The sequence below is a fragment of the Cupressus sempervirens genome, chromosome 11, assembly GCF_028749045.1.
Source record: "Cupressus sempervirens isolate cs-2001-9-10 chromosome 11, ASM2874904v1, whole genome shotgun sequence".
Lineage (NCBI taxonomy): Eukaryota > Viridiplantae > Streptophyta > Pinopsida > Cupressales > Cupressaceae > Cupressus > Cupressus sempervirens.
In genome coordinates, this window is record NC_143128.1 from 401,218,548 (window position 1) to 401,233,213 (window position 14,666).

At 35.4% G+C, this 14,666-nt stretch overlaps 1 protein-coding gene across 1 annotated transcript in view; it reads left to right on the forward strand.

Annotated features, from left to right (window-relative positions):
- The first annotated feature begins 396 nt into the window (after positions 1-396).
- ERG28 (ergosterol biosynthesis protein) overlaps positions 397-14,666 on the forward strand; it is a 45,718-nt gene continuing 31,448 nt past the window's right edge. Inside the window, exon 1 of the mRNA XM_089810515.1 lies at positions 397-659. Within this exon, the coding sequence (XP_089666641.1) occupies positions 476-659 (184 nt within the window). The 5' untranslated portion in view covers positions 397-475. The remainder of the gene's footprint in view (positions 660-14,666) is intronic.

The following is a 14,666-nucleotide window of genomic DNA, read 5'->3' on the forward strand; positions in this document are numbered from 1 at the left end:
TTGTACATCATTTAACTTCAAATGTATAATTCACAATTGTACTATTATTTTAAATTAAGTTAATATTAAAAAAAAAACTATTCTTTCATTTGAAATATCATTAAAATAATAAAAAATCTAAGTTACTAAAAGAAAGCTAAAAACCTAAAATTATTTAAAAAGATAATATAAAAATATAATTTTTTAAAACTAATTGAAGATAGTTTTTAGTCAAAAACTACTATATTTTTTATTAATAAAAACTAATATACCTATTTTGCATTTCAAATCAAAATATTAAAAATATTAATTTCGTAATAAATTTAAACTTATCTTAAAAAAATAAGATAATAAGTATAATATTTGTTTTGTTTTTAAACAATATAGAAAGAAAAGATTACCGAGTTGTATTATTTCTAAAAATAAAAATCGACAATCTATTTGTAATGAATATTCAATGATGAGATAGTATGCCATGGTATGGCTACGCATATAGATGCTAGGAGAATCTGTGACGGCTCGTAAAAGGCACTGTGCGGGTGTGAAGATGAAGATGAAGATGAAGACGAAGGCACTTTCATGGTGGTTGATGTTTGTCGGCATTGTACGTCTCTCATCAGTTTGGTTTGGATTTTTCGACATATGGGCACTTCGTCTTGCTGTTTTCTCTCAGACTAATAGTGAGTCGTCCCTCTTTCTTTTCAACCATCCAATATAGGTTTGTTCGTTTTGTCATTATATTTCTGTAAGCTTGATTTTTTAAACTACTGTAGAACACGAGACAATGTACTAGAAGAATATCAATTCTGGACAATTTGAAAAATCTGATATTTGGAGAAATGCTAGATTTGTTCTCATGTTAAGCAGGAAGCATACTAATTTCGATCGCATGATTAATAAAAATGCCAAGTTCGGAGATTACAAATTGGGTGCCCTTTTTAGTACTCTCAACCTGCCAGCTGCCAAGTATAGTAATATCAACATTGAATTTTCCAGAGCCAGAAATAATACAGATCATCGAAAACGCCAAACGATCCATATCAGCAAGAAATTAATATAGAATGAGCTTAAATAAAGGGCGAATCTGTCATTCAGATAATTCATTCACGCATTTTATTACCTTCTTGCCACTCTGGGTACACCATGTGCTTTTTAACTTTTGCTGTTGCATCTATGTTCGAGTGTGACGGAGAGACATCCTGCTTCGAACGCCTCAGATTTGGTAAGTCTGATAAGGATCTACCAAGACAAGACATTTCATTGGCGGTTCTTGTGATTTGACTATCTAGCAGTCACTGTCCCAACCCCTTTATTACATTATAACTGTTTCAAGTGTAGTTGTGGCACCTGAGTTGGAATATGAACCCAAATATTCAGTTCCGAAGTAGGATGGGTGTTACAAGACACTGTCATCATGCAATTTCTACTTTGCCATTGACAATGGCTCTCATTTGGTTCTCCTTCGCCTGTTCAACTTGCAGTCTTGCATAAAGAGCCCTTAAAGATTTCCCTTTTATTTTTGTTGCATGTACTAAGCCTGACATTCTTGCCATTATCTTTTCAATGTTTTTTAGAGCATCTTCTTTAATTATTGTTCTGTCAAGATTCATTCTTGAATCTATCATGTTTGATATATCTTTTATACAGTTAATTGTTTCTGATGGTGCCCTAAGCAAAGTGAGACTGTTCAGAAGTTTCATTTTGTTTGCTAACAGGAGATTGTGAGGACCCTAAGAAACCGAGGACATTGTATTGTAACAAAGACATTTATTTTGCTGGTTGAACAACTTATTTTATCCCGTGCCTTGATGGCAAGGCTTTTGCTATAGAGATGGTCAAGATCAATAATGCTGCTTTGCAATGTTATGCCGTTATCGGTTCAAGAACTTGCACAATGCTTGTATTTTAATTTTAAGTTGTAATACTCACCTCTGACACGTAAGTTCCCTAAATGTACAGTGAGCATGCAACTTAAGCAACATTTGCTTTTCTTGCTGGGTAACAACTGGAAACAAAATATATGCTTCAATAGGACATAAATCTTTGCATATATTCAAAACTACAAGACATTACTTTAGAAGTATAGTTCCTACAAACTTATTTTTAGTTTTCCAATTTGTATGAAATCTTGCAAGACATTGAATTCCTTTGATTCAAAACAACTATCACCCACTTAAGCATTCAAACCTATTTCTTGGTTGCTATCACTTTTTGACATATGAATATTTAGACATGTATATACAATAATCTTTTAAACATATCTGTAATCTTTGCCAGTTAATTCCAGCAATCTATTCACAATTCTTTTGCATACAATCTTTCATACGTTCTTTCTTCAACTCTCTATCTTGACACAATTTTTTTTTTCAATGCCCTTTCCCACAACAATAAGAACATTGTGTTTTATAAATTGAATTGTTAGCACAGATAGCTGAATAGTTCTTTCGAGAGGTTTTCAGTTTGCATGGTTTACCCCAGAGCATTGTGAGTGACCGAGAATGCCGTTTTATGAGTCACTTCTATTAGGAGTTGTTTAGATTGTGTGGGATAGAGTTGACTGCGAGAACTAGTTACCGCCCTTAAACTGATGGTCAGACAGAGATTGTGAATAAATGGGTGGAAGGCTATCTGCGGAATTATGTATCGGCACAACAATGGGCTTAGGCGAAGTGGATATACTTATGTGAGTATTGTTATAATTCCACTCACCACATGTCTATCTAGAGGTCCCCTTTTAGAGCCTTGTATGGGTATGATCGCCCAAGCTTCATGGATTTCCTATTCATTGACAGTAGGGATACCTAGTGCGGGGGATTTACTGCAAGATAGTTAGGATGTCATGAGGACTGTGAGAGACAATATCTGGAGGGCACAAAATAAGCAAAAAACAGTGTTTTGATCAGAGGAGGACTGCACGTTCTTTCTAGGTGGGTGATATGGTGTACCTGATGTTGCAGCCCTATCGATAGTCATCTATTCAGAGGAGTGGAGTTGACAAGCTCAAGCCTTGCTATTATGGTTCCTTCCGTGTGGCTAGATGCATGGGTGAGGTAGCCTATGAGCTTGACTTGCTAGAGGACAACTGAGTTCATAATGTGTTCCATGTTTCATGCCTCAAAAACACATTAGATAGACATGTCTGATCGTCTACTTTACCCCCACTGGATGATGAGGGGAGGTCAGAGTTGATCCCTGAGGCTATACTGGGTACTAGTGAAAGGTATTTGCGTCAGAAGATTATCATAGAGTTTTTGGTGAAGTGGTAGGGTCTTCCAGATGAGGATGCTACTTGGAAGCCCGAGGATATATTTTAGCACCCTAGATTGTGATTGCTTGGGGACAAGCAATCTTGGGGAGGGAGGACTATAACACCCCCAATTTAGCAGGTTCTGGTAGCTTGGCATTGTCGGTTCATCATCGCGACCCTTGTGAGCTGACACTGTGTTTGGAGGGTCTTAGTGGTGTGGCTTGCTATTTATAGCAAGCTAAATATGCAAAGTTTCTATTTTTAGCAGTGCAGTCATGGCACCTTGGGACTGACTTCTTCAGTGATTGATTGGGTTTCATTGTGAAATTGCATATTGCAAGCTATTTATGAAGTTATACTTAATGAATAACTTATAAGTCTTCATTTAATTTAATGGTGTGAAGTTGGTGAAAAGTGTAACTAGGAAGCGAAATGACGTCTAGTGTCTTGGTGAAGATTGGGCTTTGAAAATGTTATAAAAGGACTTCATGAAGCAAGTCGATCCATCTCTATTTTTGTATTTGTTTTTATTGAAAGTTTCATTCCAAGGGTTTGGTGGAAATCTGGTTTTCTCCACAATTTGTTGCACTTTGAGCTGATCCTGATATCAATTATTTGTGTCTTACTGCTGAAGAATTGAACTGAATCAATTGATGACTTGGATGTTGCTGATGTACGCCATTCCAAATCATTTATTTGCTGCATTTTGAGGAAGGAAAAGATCTTATTATTATAATAGCGATAATAACGGGAGATTTGAAATGATTTCTATAATCATTTCAAATCTCCCATTATTATATGACTTTTGTATTAAAGTCATTTCTCTAACATTCTTTATTTTATTTTTTGAGATAAACTTAGACAAATGTAGTGTGGAGGTATGTATAAAGCACGAGATTAGAAAAATTGATATCAAAACTCTATTTTTCTATACATTTATTAATAGAATGGAATTGAAATTGATAAATTTTATTGTTTTAGAATATATATAAATATATTGTTTTAGAATATATATAAATATAATATATAGAATATTGCTTTGTCTTGGTGTTGAATCTGTGCATTTCCCTTGTAATCAACATCATTTCTTTCTGAGTTTATAGAGGCTGCAATTTACCTAGCTGTGGCAGCAATTGAAAGTATACTTCTGCGTGGGATTATTTGGTGCCTTTATTCACTATTTGGGAGCCGTGTTTTCAAGCAGTGAAGATGCTAGTGTCTGGCATCAGCAATCAAGTAGCAATTTTGGAAAAAAGGGCAGTGCTTGGATTGCAATCTGCTTAGCAACATCATTGATTACTTCCTGGTTCCCTTAGTTAATTTGCTTATACATCTGTGTTGATATTAATTGCAGATTCATAGTTGCAATTGAAATTCAGTATACTGGCAATCCATAATAGTTTCAATAATTGTATTTGCTTATTTTCCTAAGCATTTCCATATATTCCAAGAATACAGAAAAAAACACATATCAATCAAAAACAAAAAAATTGCAAAAACTTTTAAAAACCAAAACATTTCTCCAGCATAGCTACAGAGCTACAGAGTGAGCCAACAGGGCTCTTACAAAACTCTCAAATTCTTGCGTGTAACCTTCTTGATAAAATATGTCCAAAGGTCTCCCAAATGGAAATGGTATTGCCTTCAACCTGAAATAACCCCAAGTCCTAGCTGTTTGAAGATTGCATTGATTCCAAAACCTGCAAACAAGCTCAGTGATGAATATTGAATGAATCCACCTATCTACCTGAAGTTGGTTTTCTGTCCACTCCACTAATTTCTGAGGGTTTCCATCCCAAGAAATGGCTACCCTTTTCATGACCAGTAACTATGGAGAATATCAAATGGCAATCACACAATCACCAAATGCAAATGAAGAGATAGAGGTCCCTTGTCTATTAATTTCCCAAACCACCCTAGACCTTAAATCTGAATGTGTGATTTTTAATGAATTTTCCCCTCTCCAAGGGGTCTGCCCAGACTAGGAGGAAAACTAATTTTAGTTAAATTTTAATTTTTTTTCCTAATAAAATCAGTTTGACTTTATTATTATTATTACTTATAATGTAAGTCACTTCAATTTTCTAATATTTTCATTTTATAACAAAAAGTAACTCTTCCCTTCAAATTTAAATCAACCCAATAAAATAATTACTAATATTTCACTTTGTTATTTCTCCACTAATAAAAATATTCCTAATGTCTCCAAATAAGCCTATTGGGATGATGTGGAATAGGCTAATTGACTCACATGTGATCACCAAGGAGAAGGGGACATTACATGTGTTTACGATATCAATGGTCTAACGGTTCAGTAATTTTGAAGCTGATTCTAACATGTGGCTAAAATAGAAGATTCTTGGGTTCAATGTGTTAATGAATATGAGGTGAGGAGGTGGGAACATAGTTGTTTGACTGTTAAGCAATTCTCTAATATTCCCATTTAGGAGGCACTAGATGTTCTTTCAGGTTTATAATCTACAATTGTATCTTGAAGATTGTATTATCACAAATTGGATCAACACCCTTTGCCAATGGTTAACTGGCCTATCAAAGAAAGCTGTTCAATTCAAGATGTTAGGATTAAACCACAGACAAAAATAAAAATTATATGCAAATATAAACAATATTAGAAAATAATAGATCGCACAAGACACCAAGATTTAACGTTGTTCACCCAATCCTTGGGCTAAGTCCACCAAACAGCAAGTTCAATATTATTACGATCTAGTGCTTACAACCTGATTACAATCCGTAATCCCTTACAACTCAATACTGCCGCAAGAAGCAATTTTCGCTTCACACATTATGAAAAACCCCTAACCCTAAGCCCTTTTATACAAGTATTTTTACCGCTTTAGGGTTATAATTAATAATTACATGTTGGCCCAAAGAAATATGAAGTATGTACAATACTACCCTGATCAGTCACCACAAACTAACACAAGACAATAAATCCAGTGATGGACCAAAGCAATAAGCCTTTTCAGGCAAAGGTTTCTTTGAGAGTTTTAGGAACAACTAAGAATAAGAGTTAAAAATCAACCACACAATGCAATCCATTCATATGAGGGTCATTACTACATCTTTGTATTGCGATATAAATGGAAGCTATTGGAGGTACTAGACATGATGAAGAAAAAAGGAAGGGAAAAGCTCAAAACTCCTGATATGTAGATGTAGCTCCCAATTGTAAGTTGGTAGCAAGGAGGAGCATGAAATCTCCTCATTTATAGTTGATTCTTCAACCTTGGATTATCTCTTTGGTTTTTGTCTCTTCCCTTCCGACTCTTGCTTCTCCTTCTAGGTCTCCTTTTCATTAGTCCTTGCCATCCACACTCAAGGATGGTACTTCTACATTTGCTGTTAAAATTCCTTCCATTCTACTTAACCTTCACCACCTCGTTCTCAAAACTTCCAATTTCTATTCCTTTGATCCCTTCTCTTGAACCACTTATCATCACTATCCCTTCTATTAACAGAAATATTCCTAGAGGACAAGCATAATTAGGAGACCCACCCAAATGAGAAATAGAAAGAAGGTACTTTCTCACTCAATCAACTTTCAACTCTTTCCTCTCTTCTTATAGAGCTAGCTCCAGATAAGCCAAAGAGGTAGCCAGGGGTGGAAAAATATTGTGGAGGACTTGATAGTTGAGATAACTGTTCCTTTGGACATGAAGATGATTAGGATTTTAAGGCTATTGGTTTGAGCAGGTTGGACAAGGCTGCCTTCAAAGCTGAAAGTAAGTAACTTTGAGAGTTTATTACTTATCATTTGCAGTCCACACCTAGTTCTTTAGTTACTGTGCCATAGGTATAACCCTCAAATGACTCAAAACATAGCCATTGGTTGCTTATGGGAGGGTTACACAGGAATGTACAAAATATGCCAAATATATGAGGTAAGCAAGGTGTGCAAGATTTAAAATGAAAATTTGAACATAGAGCCTATGATGCTTAATAATGTTTCTATGTACGTTCACTTCATAGAAACACTCAATAGGATGCACACCATTGGCTCACAAAGTTGATAGACATGGGAATTGTTGCAAATGCAAGAGAGGATCATTCTTTTGAATGGGCTCTTATTCATCTTTTTGAGTTTGTTGTAAGGCATTCAGAGAGCTGAAAAATAAGCTTCGGGACTCTAAGTAGAACATTTCTCCTTCATTTGTGCTATTACTTGAAAGTTTTATGATGAAATAAATGAGGAAATTGGGCATCCAGAAGTCAGGGTTGAATTTCATAGGCAAGTGAAGGAAAAAGAGGGAGGAGCAGTTCAGTCTGAAGTCCGAACCATAAGAACATGGATAAGTTGTTTGGTATTTTGAGGTATCTTTAGAGGGCAAAAGAAAGATTTACACTAACCACTTCTAATTGTTTCTATTTCTTGCATTTAGAATTCACAACATTAACATACACATAAGGGTGCTGCTTGTCATTAAAGTGCTGATATGAAATTTCAATGATCAATAGCTGCTGTTACAAAGTGGCTGGTAGAAATCATTACTTAAAGCTTGATACATAATATCAGTACATAAAATGCAAGCACATGGAAGGTACCTCCGACTCATAAGTGGGTATAATGATAAAATCATTGAAGAAATGGTAACACAGTTCAATTGCTGTTGTTGATGTTGCAGGTCTTCTGTTAGGAATTTGCACGTCCTTGCAGCTAGGAAGCTCAACAAAAACTCCTCCCAACCATCCTAGAATGCCACCAAATAATAGCATCAGCATCATATACTTCAAAGCTTTCCATCACTCACCAATAGTCATAGAAATAGTGAGTTACAGGTCTGAAATAGCTTATCAATCACTCCCAGCAAGCTTCCTAATTACAAAACCACATCCAATCTGAAGTAACAGTCAGTGAACACCTCCAATCACCATTCAACTTGCTGTTTTGAGATATAACAGGTCCGTCTAGCAGAAAAATGCATTGTAGGATTATCACACCACTGTTACATAGCAAAACTACCACTTTAACCCTTCAAAAACTCGTCCATGCAGCTCAAACAATCTCCAAAACAAAACCAACTAGCAGAAAACGTGCCAGCAATTTCAAAATAGCCTTCAAATTCACCCAGCTCCACCAAACCATATTGCTGGTCTCAAATTTAGTGCACAGCAGGTCTGAAACATCATTTTAGCTCCTCAATGACTAACCAATCATGATAGCAAACCGTTATTTCAATTTGCAATCGTATTTCATTTGGCGGGTGGGTGTCTTGACAAGGTTAATGATTGTGTTGGAAGCACATTGACATCTTGGTAGGATGAATGTAGTGCATTTGACATGGCAATTATGGTGTCGCAAGTTTTTTCTAGGCAACTTCCAAAGCTTCTACAACATAATTTTGATGTGAAAACTCTATTTTGTAGCTTCTTCAACATTATTTTTGGCATCTTGAAAATTTGAGAAGATGCATGCCATGGAGTTTTGTGTGGTTCCAAAGGTGTTAAATTGGTCTTAGGGGCGGGGACACTGCCCCTCAATTCCACTCTGTAATGTTACAAGGAGCACGCCCAAGGTGTTGCCCCATGAGGGGAATGCCCCCAAACTCCCGAAAGGGGCTCTGCTCTTTGACCCCATTGGGGGCGTTCCTTAAGACCCATTTAAAAAAAAAAGTACACTACAATGTTGATTTTGCACAATACAAGTCATTGCCTACACTTTTGCCATTATTCTCCCCAATTATTACTTGATGTACACTTTTCATCTCGAAGATGACTTTTTCTATTAGTGGAGATGATGTAGTACAATAGTTAGTGTACAATACCCATTGTTATGTTTGATAATATTGGTTATCTGTCAATGTATTAATTGTCCATTGAGCTGTAAGGGGTTACATATTGTAACTAGGTTGTAATTATTGGATAATAAAAATATTGGGCTCGCTATTTAGTGGACATAGCCCATGAATTGGGTGAACCATATTAAATCTATCTTGTGTTCTCTTCTGTGTGTATTATTATTTTTTGATATTGGATATATTTGCATGTAATTGTTTTTTGTGTTTCGTTATTCTTAACAAGTGGTATCAGAGCCTAGTTGTTTCAGTTATCCTCTGCAGGAAAGTCTCACAGTTGAGTGGGAGTCTCATGCTTGAGTGAGAGTGATGGTAGATGAGGGTAAGCCGAAGGTTGAAAAGTTTAATGGGCAGAACTTTCAGTTATGAAAAATGCAAGTGGAGGAATATCTTTATCAGAAGGATTTATGGCAACCATTGCAAGGAAAATCCAAGAAACCAACATCTATGACAGATGAGGACTAGGATATTTTGGACAAGAGGCACTTGGAAGAATTCGTTTATGGCTGGCACAATCGGTGGCATTTAAGATTATGAAAGCAAAGACGACTGAAGAGTTTATGCAAACCCTAGCAAAGTTGTATGAAAAGCCCTCCGCTTATTTCTCTTGAAGTGTTTATTTAATATGAAGATGCAAGAAGGTGGATCGGTTGCTGATCATTTAAATCAGTTTAATATGGTTACTAGTCAGTTATCTTCTATAAATGTCAATTTTGATGATGAAATTAGGGCTCTCTCGATTTTGTGTTCTTTGCGTGGAAGTTGGAATGCGTGGTAATGATTGTGAGTAATTTTGTTTCTGGTTCTAATGCCTTAAAATTTGATGATTTTATTCTGAGAGAGGGAACTCGTAGGAAAAGCTCAGGTGGATCTATATTAGGAAGTGTCTTCAATGCACAAAGTAGAGGTAGAACGAATGAGAGAGCAAACAATTTTGGAATTCGTGGGAAATTAAGAGAAAAATCAAAGAGAAAGATGTTTAAATCTAGGGGACCAAAAGATTGTTGGTACTGTGGGAAACTAGGGCATAAGAAGAAAGATTACTGGACTTGAAAGAACAATGAAAGAGACAAATAAGAAGGAAACAAGGAGGCGAATGTGGTAAGTAACAAATCTGAAGAGGATGCTTTGCTTCTTTCTTTAGAAAGTGTTGATGATTCATGGGTTTTAGATTCAGGGGCTTTATTTCATGTTGCACCCCATAGAGGTTATTTTCTTGATTAAGTCCAAGGGGATTTTGTGCTTGCTTGTTTGGGCGATAATGGAATTTGTCAGATTATTGGAAAGGGCAAAATTAAGAGTAAGTTGTAGAATGAGAATCATTGGCTACTACAAGAGGTAAGACATGTTTCAAGGCTGAGTAGGAATTTAATTTCAACAGGGCAATTGGGTGATGAGGGTTGCACAATTACTTTTAATAATAAAAATTGGAAGGTTTCAAAAGGTTCCTTAGTAGTAGCAAAAGGTGTGAAAGTAGCCACCTTATATCCTTGTACATGTCATACCGTTCCTTTTACTTTAATTGTTTAAGAAAAAAATGAATGTTTAGGAACAATTGCTGCAGTTGAGTAGTTAGAACAAAAAGTTGTAGATATTGAAACTAACTTGGGCACATGAGAAAGCTATGAAATTATTTCATTCAAGGAAAGTTTTACCAAGTTTGAAATGTGTCAATATAGATTTTTGTGAAAGTTGTGTGTATGGAAAACAAAAGAGAGTTAGTTTTGTGAAGAGTGGGAAGGAAAAGAAAAATGAGAAATCAGAGCTTGTGCATACAAATATATGGGGACCATCTCAAGTATCTTCCCTTGGTGGCTGTCATTATAATGTTATATTCATTGATGATGCAACTAGAAAAGTATGAATTTATTTCCATAGTCAGAAATGTGATGTATTTGTAACTTTAAAAAAATGGAAATCCTTGGTTGAGAATGAGATTGGTAAAAGATTAAAATGTTTTAGATCTGATAATGGTGATGAGTATTGTAGCAATGAATCCGAAGATTATTGTTCCACTAATGGTATTTGTAGGTAGAAAACTGTTCCAAGATGGAGTGGTTGAATGCATGAACATGACAATAATGGAGCGTGCAAGGAGTATGAGGTTGCATGTTGGGCTACCCTTAAATATGTGGGAAGAGGCTATCAATACTATTGTATATTTGATTAATAGAGGTGCCTCTACTCTTTGGGTTTTGGTATTCTAGAGGTAGCATGGATTGGTAAGAAGGTGAGTTATTTTTTTCTCAATACCTTCGATTGTGAAGCATTTGCACATATAGATTTTGAAAATAGAACCAAGTTAGAAGCTAAATCTAAGAAATATATATTTGTTGGATATGACATTGATGAATTTCATTATAGGCTTTGGGACTTCGAAAATCATAAAATTCTTATAAGCAGGGATGTCATATTCAATGAGAAAGTGTTGTATAAAGATTTGTTGCAACAACATGAAAAGAAAGAAAATGATTATGTGGTGCTGGATGATACTCAAAAGGATGATGTTCTAGAAACCTCATGCTCCACAACAATCGCAATAATAAATACCACACCCTAGTGAATGTTAGATGATTAACAAGGCTAAGTAGACCTCCAGAAAGATTTTCTCCTTCTTTATATTCTATTTTATTAATAGATGCTGGTGAACTTGAATGTTATGATGAAGCTATGTAGGTGGATACAAAGATTCAGCGAGAGTCTGCAACGGCAGATGAAATAGACTCTTTGTTGAAAAATCAGACATGAGATTTATGTAAGTTGCTTACAGGTAAGAGGGCTTTACAAAATAAATGGGTTTACAGGCTGAAAGAAGAGGATGGAGGTAAGAAAATACTTAAAACCAGGTTAGTTGTAAAAGGATTTGCACAAAAAACGGGCATTGATTTTGATGAGATATTTTCTCTTGTTGTTAGGATGAATTCTATTCGCACAATTTTAAGTATTGTGGCTACTGAAGATTTGCATTTGGAGTAGCTTGATGTTAAAACAACTTTTCTTTATGGTGATTTGGATGAAGAGATATATATGATACAACCACACGGATTTGAGGTCAAAGGTAAGGAGAATTTTGTGTGCAGATTGAAGAAAAGTTTATATGGCTTGAAGCAAGCACTTTGGCAATGGTATCTTAAATATGACAGTTTTATGCATGAGCATGGATACATTAGGTGTCATTTAGATCATTGTGTTTATTCTAAGAGGTTGGATTATGACAGCTACATTATTTTATATTTATATATTGATAATATGCTTGTAGCTGGGTTTAACATGGATCGCATTAAGGGTTTAAAACAACAGTTAGCACATTCATTTGCTATGAAGGATTTGCAAGCAGCAAAACAAATCTTTGGTATGAAAATTTGCAAAGATAGGTAGAACAAAAAAAAACATTATCTCAGGTTGATTATATTGAGAAGGCGTTGCAACATTTTTCTATGGACAATGTCAAAGCTATCAATGTGCCTTTGTCTGGTCATTTGAAATTGACTAAAGAGATGTGTCCAAAGTCACAAGAAGAGGAGGATAAGATGTCCAAGTTACCTTATGCTTAAGCTGAGGGAGCTTGATGTATGACATGGTATGTATTAGGCCAGATATTGCACATGCAGTGGGAGTTGTTAGCAGGTATATGAGTCATCCTGGGATTGAGCATTGGAATGCAGTCAAATAGATTCTCAAATATTTGAGAGGAACATTCAGTAAATGTTTACATTTTGGGGGCTCTACAGCTGATTTACAAGGCTATGTTGACTGAGATTTGGTAGGGGATCTTGATATCAAACAAAATACTACAGGTTATGTATTTACTATTGGTGGGACAATAGTGAGCTGGGTTTCTCGGTTACAGAAGGTGAATGCTTTATCCACCACAAAGGCAGAGAATGTTGCTACTACAGAGGCAACCAAAGAGATGATATGGCTTCAATTCTTCATGGAAGAATTGGGACATCCATAGAGGGATAATTATCTGTATATAGATAGGCAGAGTGTCATTCATCTTGCCAAGAATTTTGCTCTACATTTAAAGACAAATCACATACAATTGCAGTACCATTTCATTTGGTCAGTTTTTGATGATGGATAGTTAAAGCTGAACAAGATACATACAAATGATAATCCAACAAATATGTTTACAAAGGTCGTGACAAAGGAGAAGCTGAACTCCTCTTCAGCTTTGGTTGGTCTTCTAGGCTGAAAAAAATTTAAAGGAACAATTGAGTCTAGGGTGGTTTGATCTAGTGCGAGCCTCATGGAATAGCGGTATTGCTATAGGATCGGTGGGCATCACCCTAGAAAATTTGATTTGGTTGACTTGTTAAGGATTATTGGAGTTGACTCATCAACCATTTCCAAGGTTGACTCGTCAAGGGTTTTTTTAGGTTAACTTGTCAAAATTATCTAGCCCTAATTTTGTAAGTGGCAAACGCTTGTTTAAAATGACTTAGGGATTTTAGTAGGCGTGATGTGATAGTAGCTTCTTGCAGCAGTATTGAGCTCTAAGGGATTACAGATTGTAACCACTGGATAATAAAAATATTGGACTTGCTATTTGGTGGACGTAGCCCTGGGATTGGGTGAACCATGTTAAATCTTTGTGTCTTGTGTTCTCTTTTGTGTGCATTATTATTTTATGATATTGGATATATTTGCATGTAATTGTTATTCTATCACGCTAATCCTAACAAGAAGATCTTCATCCATGCTAAGATGGCTAAGGTTAAAGAGTGGATATCAATGGTGGCTAAAAATTTCTTCTACATCCAAAACAGGAGTTTGGGAGGCAACAAATTGTTTGCATGTTGTTATTCTTTAAATTGAGGCCTTTGTGAAAGGTGCCTCTAAGATGTGCCCATAGTTGCCTCCACCTCTATATTGGGCAGGTTGAACATGTGTTTGGGGAGGTTACTAACTAGCAAGTGGTCTTTCCTCTATTCATTACCATCTTCTTTGCATATATTTGTATTTTAAATTAAAAAATACATAATTATACAAAGGCTATTTAACACAGGAAAATGTTAAATACTTAAAAAGTTGAAATATTGTAGTTTAATGGTAAAAAAATTTAATTTTATTAGAAGAGATGATCAAATTGTATTTATATTTTATAATTGCCATCATGGAATAAATAGTCAAAATATAAGCGTAGTCACCCAGAGATAAGAGATTAGGTAGTCACCCAAAGATGAGAGATTGGGGCTTTGACAGTGATTCCAATTGTTTAAAAAGTGTGGTATGGGTACTCAAGAGATGACTATACAATATATGGATGTATCTATGTATCTATCTTAATGTAAGTTATACATGCATATCATGTAGTGTAATAGAACAATCTTTTATCATAAACTACCCCTCTACCATTTCAAATAATTGATAGAACTTCAATGCATGTGGATGTTAAACCTTTCATTGTTTCTTTTCTTATTGGTACCTTATTGGGATTTCATAAGAAAATTCTAGGCCACTAAAAATCTCATAACTTATTACATGACAAATAAGAAGATACAAGTTGATTGCTATATTTATATAGTTCTTTTAGCTCTAGTCAGCCAGATATCAGCTCAAGGAAGAAACCGATACAATCTATATGTTATATCTTGAGAAAATTTAATAGGAAATTCCCA